The sequence below is a fragment of the Sander lucioperca genome, chromosome 9, assembly GCF_008315115.2.
Source record: "Sander lucioperca isolate FBNREF2018 chromosome 9, SLUC_FBN_1.2, whole genome shotgun sequence".
Taxonomy (NCBI): domain Eukaryota; kingdom Metazoa; phylum Chordata; class Actinopteri; order Perciformes; family Percidae; genus Sander; species Sander lucioperca.
This window is the reverse complement of record NC_050181.1, coordinates 21,312,371-21,321,374: the sequence shown is the minus strand read 5'-3', so window position 1 is coordinate 21,321,374 and position 9,004 is coordinate 21,312,371. Positions and strand designations below refer to the sequence as shown.

General features: G+C 40.2%; 1 protein-coding gene across 1 annotated transcript; it reads left to right on the top strand.

The window, feature by feature from the left end:
* Nucleotides 1-2,684: 2,684 nt before the first annotated feature.
* On the top strand, nt 2,685-8,678 carry LOC116037153. The gene is made up of 3 exons (XM_036004851.1): nt 2,685-2,904; nt 3,496-3,608; nt 5,485-8,678. The coding sequence occupies exons 2-3, from the start codon at nt 3,509-3,511 to the stop codon at nt 8,676-8,678; spliced, it is 3,294 nt and encodes a 1,097-aa protein (XP_035860744.1). The 5' UTR covers nt 2,685-2,904; nt 3,496-3,508.
* The last annotated feature ends 326 nt before the right edge of the window (nt 8,679-9,004 follow it).

Here is a 9,004-nt window from a genome sequence, read left to right as displayed (position 1 = left end):
ATAAATGTGTCATAAACCTTATAAACAAGTCATAAACGTTTATGACTTCTGTCATTAAGTGTCATTCGTTTTTTGTTATGACAAGTTGACATTGTTTGTGTCTGTCATGAAGTGTCATGTCTTTGTAATGACAACTTGACATAAACAGAAAATCCACCTCTTTTTGTATTCATGACATGTTGACATAATGATTATTATAATTAAATGTGCAAGGTTAGAGACCAATTCTAGCACTTGGTCAGACTGCTGGAAACCTAGGAACTAAAAGAAGTGTGTGGAGTTTGTTTCAGACACCGCACACACTGGGTACAACATTTAAACTTATTCACCAACTCTGCTCCGCATCTACACATCTGCTTCCTCTCTCTATTTCTCCTCTGCCCCCTTCCCACACACACACACACACACACACACACACACACACACACATGCACGGAGCTCTCTTAAAGGAGCCGCAGCACCATTTTACAACAGCTGTCAAGACAATGACACACACACACAAACACACACACACACACACACACAGACACGACTTACATTTATGTTGTTAATAAATAACAATAAATTGTTGTTGTACCAGCAATATCTCCAAGTTTTGTTTTTTACTGTAGAAATCTCAAATGTCAGAATGATTTGCCAAAGCAAGAGAGTACCGGCACCTTTTTTTCCTACTTCAAGCACTGCCTAAGAGAAGACATTTAAGAATGGTTTTACAACTGAATAGAGATTTAAATTTTTCAATATGGGTTAACTGAAATATTACCTCATTTTATTTTCATCGTAGCCATCGTAGTCATAATCAAGACAACCCAAACAATGTCAGCCTGTCATGACAAAAACCAAATGACACTTAATGACAGAAGTCATAAACGTTTATGACTTGTTTATAAGGTTTATGACACGTTCAAGGGATATTTCGCCGCTGGAAAGATGAATATGTATTAAATTGGGTCATTAATGTAGTAGAAATGTGAATTTTTTTTAGAAGTTGGTGCCTTCAACAACAACTCCCAGAATGCACTTGCTTCTATTCCCTACCCATTCACTCCCAAGCCATGCCTACCGTTTACAGACATAACAGACAGTGAGACAGTCAAGTCAACTCAAATGTGTTTTATTGTCATTTCAACCATTTACACAAAACACCATTTCACCGTGGCTCAAGTGTTGTTACACATTTAAAATATATAAAAGACATAAATCAGTGCCTGTATCAGATTTATAACCTCCACAACCCTCTTATCTATGTTCCTGCAGACAGTATTCCTTATCTAGTCACAATTTCAATTCAATATCAATTTATTGTCATTCAGCATGTTAACACATGGAGAACGAAATTCGCACTCAGGACCAGCAGTATGGCAGTGGCAGTAATTCATTAGCCTATGATAAAAAAAATAAAAAATAAAAAGAAATAAAGTATAAATATAGAATAAATAGGATAGTTACTTATTAAAGGTTATTACCCTGAATGACCTAAGAGCACAAGAAGATGGAAGAAAACATGCAGCTCCACATCTTGTTCGAAGGCTGCAGATATGAGTGACAAATGGCCCAAAGAATTCTGATAATGCAGCCACTGCACGTGATCACAGTTACCCTCTTCATACACAAGATGGCAGTATAGGCTACAAGCAGTGCTGTCAGTTCTGGCTCTCTGAAGCACCACAATGGTGAAAAGAAGAGCAAAATGACCACAAAGACACAAAATGTAAGAAAGAGTAGGGAACAAGTTCATCCAGGGGCCTGTTGTCTCCTGTTATCTCTCCATGGCTGGAGGATATTTGGAGTTATAATAGCAGATATTTATTAATATTATTTAGTTTTAGAATATTTAAAGTTGTTTACTTGGCAATTTTAAGTCTTAAAATGTTCCCCCATTTGAAAGTTATTAAACCTGCGCCTGTCATTGGCAAGTGTTGTGACCATAGACTGTATAAGGTTGTGACTTGTTACAGTTGCCGAGCTATGATTGGATAATAATGTTTGCGGGAGGGGTTTAGCAAACTGTTATATAAAGTAAATAAATGCTGGGCTGGTGATGAATAATTTAGTTGTGATAAAAAAACATTTTATATACAATATGCTGCACTTTCAATATTCAACCTTCTCATGTACAGTATATGTATGCTTTTCTTAATTATTGCAACTGAATTAAACCGGTGGAAACTGTCACCATCTGGCACCACTGTTGTTGGCTTCACTTCACACTTGATGTTCACTAAACCCCTCCTGCAAACATTATTATCCAATCATAGCTCAGCAACTTTAACAAGTCACAACCTTATACAATCTATTACACAATCAATTCTTTACACAACACTTCAGGTGCAGGTTTGGAAACTTTTAAATTGGGGACAATTTTACAACTCAAAAGTTAAAGTCCAGGTTCTCAAAAATAAACCATGCACAATTACTGTGTTTATTCATGTAACAAAATCACTTTAAATATTCCAATATGACATAATATCAATAAATATCTATTTAAATTTCATTTTTCGCCTCTGTTTAGTTGTTTTGGGTCTTGTTGGTAGGGGACTATGGTAGGGGGAGCACCAGGGGGGGTCCATGTCACCCCTACACCCGCTCCATGTACCTCCTGCTGAGATGGTTGCATAGTACTGTGGTAAGAACTACTAGCTTTCTACCTTAGAACTGGATGCTGTTAGAGTTTAGGCTAACGTTAGCAGTATCCTCAGCCACAATTACGTTATGTGCCAAACACATTGGTTAGTACTGAAACTAAAAGCCTTTTCTCTTTGTCAATCAGTAGAATCCCTTTCCTGCTGCTGATATAAGTCAACGGATAATGTGAATCAGAGTCCATTGTTGTGACCTCCCTCTTCAACTACAGAAACAACTTCTTCCTGCACAAAATGTTCTGAAACCAAACATTTAAAACAGGTGAGCTTTCTGAATTAAACAGGAATAACTTCATTAACAAGATTAATTACAAACACTTGTTGCTGCTAGTTATTATGTGAACAGATTAATAATAACAATAATAATATCATATCTTATTCAATAGGAGGTGGTTAATAGGTTTGCTCTATAACATCCAAACCTGCTCATAATTATTAATCAGGAGTCTTTGTGTTTGTGTCCACCTGATAAATGTCTTTTAGCAGTTTGTGGTCTCCACCAACTCCTAAGTGAAATATGTCTATTTAGCTGATAAATGCTCCACTATGTTTACCATGTGAAGAGGTCTCAGTATTATGAGCTCAAGGTGTTTATGTTGTGTTTATGGAAGAACGTTTGGCACAATGGAGATTTAAAGAGGGGGGTGTGCATTTATTTTGTGTTTTCCCTTCCTCTTTGTTTTTATTTCTTGATGTAAATCAGTCTGTTTACTGACATTGTACTTGTACAGTACATTTAAACTGGACCTTTTTTGAATTAGCAGCAAGTTTGTGTCTGTTTGCTGTGAATATTTAAGGGTGGTTGGATATTATAAGAGAAGTGAATTAACAAGCTGTTGTCCATTTTTTCCAGTTCAAACTGAGCGATGGACTCTAAAGCCAACAGGACGATTGAGGTGGCGGCACTCGGCCGGCCTTTTGGCCTCGGGATGTTGTACGACTGCCGCGAAGACTCACTCGTCCCCGGTAAAGAGAGTTAAAGAGATATTTCACCGTTGGAAATATGAATATATCTTTCAATTGGGTCACTTATGTAGTAGAAATGTGAAATTTGTTTAGAAATTGGTGCCTTCTAGGCCAAGAAAAGCCAGAAAATGTGTTTTTGGCTCATGTGGATGAAAGACACCAAATCCCAGAATGCGCTTGCTTCGCTGCTCTGAGTCCACTCCCAAGCCACGCCTACCGTTTACAGACAGTGAGGCATTCAACTCAACTCAAGTGTGTTTCATTGTCATTTCAACCATATACACGAAACGTTTCACCGTGGCTCAAGTGGTTACACAATTAAAATATATAAAAACGACATTATATAAAAATGACATACAAAACAGGCTACATTTAGTGCACGCACATAGGCTCCGTAAAGTTCAGCTAACGCATACTAGCATTAGCGCTTAGTGGTCTATAAACACTGAGTATAAACACAGCCATGAATTTGCGTGGAATGTAGAATGGTCAGCATCGAACAGTCACAAACTCCACCAGCAGTTAACAGTTAGTTGGATCCAAGCACCCCATTTCTGCACCAGTCTGTGTTAACACAGCCCTCCTCCACTAGTCTTACCCGGCGACAGAACAGCAGGCCTGGTAGCTGGATAGTCCGGTACACTGTTGTTCAGCCATGTTTCCACAACAACAAAAACACAGCAGTCTCTGAACTCGCTTTGGGAGTTTCGTTGATGTTGGATGTAGTCCAGTTTGTTGTCTAATGAGCGGACACTTGCAAGCAGGATTGATGGGACAGGTGGCCGGCTAGCGTTAGCTTTCCACCTAGTTCATACTCGTTCCGTGTTTCACCGCTGAGGATGTCCCTTTACCGGCTAGCAGCGTCGAGCGGCATCGCAGGCTGAGGTGCTGGTCTCCATAGCAGGCGAAGCTTGCGTAGTGTGTCGAGTATGTAATAAAGTTTCCTGCATATTCTCCGATGTGTACCAATGTATCCCGGTGGTACACATGTGCGGTAGTTTGAATGCACATAATTGTTGTAAAAGTTGGCTACTGAAAAGAGAGAGCTGTAGCTTAGCTCCAAGATGGCTGACACTCGGCTTGCTTCAGCCTGCTTCGAGTAAAGACGATAGTCCAACCCCCTATGGGCGAGTTGAAAAAATGCGGAAGTAGCTCCAACTATTGGCTGTAGTCCATAGCCTCTGGGCAAAAATGCCTCTGATGACGTAAAATGACGATTTTTGCGTCATCAGAGGCTTTTTTTCCAGACAAACAAAACAGCTATCTCTCGTCTCAGGGGGACATGAGGGAGGGAAGCACGGTCATTCAAAAATACTACGGGGTTTCTACTGATACAAAGCTTAATGCTAATTGATGAAATATCCCTTTAATGCAATTCATCACAACCACACATTAAAGCCGCAGTGGGTAGACTGCAAAAAAACACCAGAATTTGAAGTAGCGTGACACCAGAATTTGAAGAAGAGTGAGAACTTTTCCTGCAGCTCTCATTCTTCCCTCTCTGTCGCACAGGCAATGCATGCACAGAACAGCCAATATGAACGTGCTTTCTTTCTGAAATGACCTGTGATTGGCCAGAGTCTCCCACTAGATTTTGTAAAACCTAAAAACAGAGTCAAGAAGAGGTGCTGAAAGTCTAGTTTTCTCTCAGACAACTTGAATTACAAATGAGAAATGATGGTCGAACTTTTGCCCAACAATGCCAAAAACAAAGTGCCTACCGCAGCTTTAAGTATTTAAAGTCATATTTAACAATGTTTTCATGTCAGATCTTTTGATCAGTTTAGCAGATCAGTCTATCTGTTTTTAGGACGTAACAACCCGTTCTTCTGTCTGGCCGGTTCTGAAAGCTTAACTTGATTTTTGGTTTTTGCAGGAATGAAACTGTGGGACCATGATGACCTGATTAATCATATTGGAGAAAGACCGCAAAACTATAATGATTTTGAGATAGTTGCATCTGAATCAATTGCAGATAAATCTTCAGCACTAAATGTTGAAGCATCACTTCAGGCAAGTTTTTTTAGTGGACTGGTAGAGGTTGGAGGATCAGCCAAATACCTGAATGACACTAAGACTTCCAAAAATCAGGCCAGAGTAACACTGAACTACAAAGCTACCACAAAGGTCAAAGAACTGTCGATGGATCATCTTGGAAGAGGCAATGTGAAGCATCCGTATGTGTTTGATAAAGGAGTAGCAACACATGTAGTCACAGCTATTCTTTATGGGGCACAAGCCTTCTTTGTCTTTGACCGTGAGGTGTCCGAAAACGAAGATCATCAAGACATTCAGGGCAACTTGAAGGTGATGATCAAGAAGATTCCCAGGATTACAATAGAGGGTGAAGGTTCCCTGAAAATGGAAGACAAAGACAAAGAAAAGGTTGACAAATATTCCTGCAGATTCTTTGGAGACTTTTCCCTTCAGAAATCTCCTACAACCTTTCAGGATGCTGTAGAAGTCTACCAAAGCCTGCCAAATCTGTTGGGAGCTAACGGAGAAAACGCAGTACCAATGAAGGTCTGGCTGTTGCCATTGACAACTTTAAATTCTTCTGCTGCTAAACTCGTCTGTCAGATAAGTACAAGATTAGTTAAAAAATCACAAAATGTCCTGGAGGACTTCAGTGAGCTGGAAATAAGGTACAATGATGCACTGAGGACCACCACTGCACAGCAGTTCCCACAGATTAGCAAAAAGATTAAAAAAGTTAAAGAACTGTGCTTTGAGTTCAAGCTGGACTTCCAACAAACCTTGGCAAAGAAACTTCCATCAATCCGAGGAGGAGGAGAAGAGGAGGCGGGGCTCGCAGAGATCCTGAAGAAGAGACATTCTTCTCCTTTCAACAGCAAAACACTAAACGAGTGGATGGACTGTAAGGAGAGGGAAATTGACACATTGATGTCTTTCACCAACATGATGAAAAACACCAAGATCGTTACATCTCAAAATCATCTGCACAAAGAAAGTCTCAGTGCAGAACATGCTGTGTGTTTTGTCTTCACCTCATTGGGACGTGCTGAACCGTACCTCTCAGCTTTATCAAACTACTTAAAACAAACAACAGAAGACCCTCAAGATACACATATTTACGATGTAGAGAAGGAACAATGGTACGCCTCAAAAAAAGTATCAGAAGAAATGTGGTGTAAAGCAAAGCTCTTCAGTGACTTTGCAGAGGCCAACAAGGAGAACAAGAAGATTAAATTCCTGACAGCGGGTTCAACAAATGAGACACAGAAAGGTTCAAGCATCTACCTTTATGAAAAAGGCAATTCTATCAATGAGAAGTTTGAGCCACCTTCAAAGCCTGAAACAGTGACAGTAAGTGATATAAACCACAACAGTGTGACTCTGAAGGTTTCTCCACCCAGATTTGGAGCAGAGAACATCACCTCCTATTCTGTTGAGTACTGTGTCAGTGGAGAGGATGAATGGAAACAGAAGACAGCATCAAAAGCTGAAGAAGTCACAGTGAGTGATCTGAGTCCTAACACAGAGTATATGTTCAGATGCAGAGCAGTGACCTCAGTAGGTGTTGGGCCAGCCAATGAAGTCAGTGGTTCCACTAAAACGTTACCTTGCAGCCCTCCTGGAAAACCTCGAGTTGAACCAAACTCAAGAGAGATATCAGTTAGCTGGGAGAAACCTGCTGAGCTTGGACGAGATGTCCACATTTTGAGCTACATCGTGGAGTACGCCAAAACAGACAACGGGATGAAAGAGGAAGAACTCCAATGGAACGAAATGATGGTAGGTACTGAAAAGGCGATCATATCAGAGCTTCAGTCAGAGACAGAATATGTTGTCAGGGTCAGATGTGATTGTGGTGAAGCTGGCAGAAGCAAAGAAAGCATCGCTGTTAACGTCCGCACAACAAAGTTTACACTAACAGAATCCCTCAGAAGTACAACCGAAAGGATGAATTCTGATTCACCATCAGTTTACAAACTGACTCTGACAGAAGAAGATATGAACATCAGTGGATGCCGAAGATTCAGTTTTGGCAAAGAAAGCACAAGACAGAATCACACTATAATGCTTTTCGAGGTGACCAGATCAGGAAAGTCCACTCTGATCAATGCAATGATCAATTACATAGTTGGTGTAGAGTGGAAGGACAATTTCAGATTCAAATTACTTGATGAGAATCAATCCAGATCACAAGCTGAAAGTCAGACCTCTGAAGTCACTGTGTACAAAATCAACCACCAGGATGGTTTTAAAATCAACTACTCACTGACCATTGTTGACACTCCAGGCTTTGGAGATACAGGAGACATAGAAAAAGACGAGGAGATCATTGAACATCTGCGTAATCTCTTCTCTGCTGAGTGTTTCAGTGAAATTGATGCTGTGTGTTTCGTAGCTCAAGCTACTTTAACACGACTCACACCATCACAGAAATGTTGGTTTGATTCTGTGCTCTCAATCTTTGGCAAAGATGTGGCAGAAAACATTTGTGTTCTGGTGACATCTGCAGACGGCCAGCAACCACCAGTTCTAAAGGCAATCACTGCTTCAGGTGTCCCATGTCCTAAAACAAAAGACGGGCTTCCAGTTCACTTCAAATTCAATAATTCAGCATTGTTTACAGACAACAAATCATCTGCAGCAGACAGCATGAGTGAGCATGATGATGATGATGGAGGATTTGATCAGATGTTTTGGAACATGGGAACAAAAGGCATGCAGAGGTTCTTTGTTGCTTTAAATGTCATAGACACCAAAAGCTTGACAATGACGAAAGACATCCTCAGAGAAAGAAAGCAGCTTGAGAAGTCCTATGAAGATTTGCGGAAGCAGATTAAAACTGACGTAGACAAGCTCGAGGGGATAAGGATATTGTTTTTTCTGTCTTTGTTCCATCTGAAGGAGGTGAACACACTGATAGAGAGATCTAGAGAGTGTTTCAACAAACTTAAAGAGAAAACACTGAAGCCAGATCCTCTCTCCTCTTCCCAGTACATTGACATGCTTATCGAGGGAGAGAGATCTGAGGCCAAGCCAGGCTGGGAGCAACGAGTTTTGTTCCTGGAAGTCATAAAAATACGGTTAAAAAGATAACCACCAAGACAATGAGGAGATCCATTCTGACACAGATAATTTAGAAAAATCGGGACACAGAGTCTCGTTACTGAGATACTTAGACTTACATGACTTTGTCCAAGAAAACCTCAATCCTAGATAAAGCCTTTTCATTCCTAAAAAAAAGTATTCCTGTAGAGTTATTTGCATGTGCTGTTCACCAAGAAGGGAAACACAGATTAACATGTGTGATGATAAATATTTAAGTGTGACCACATTATGTTTTTGGACCATTAACTTTCTGTCACCATTACCACCAATGTATAAGTCTGCAGCTCTATCTCTGCAAACCTGAACATTTGTAT

Bases quoted from the DNA above. Each gene is read 5' to 3' on its own strand.
- LOC116037153 (XM_036004851.1), top strand. From the start codon at position 3,509: ATGGACTCTAAAGCCAACAGGACGATTGAGGTGGCGGCACTCGGCCGG. The intron at 3,609-5,484 runs GTAAAGAGAGTT...TGGTTTTTGCAG, and splicing joins CGAAGACTCACTCGTCCCCG to GAATGAAACTGTGGGACCAT.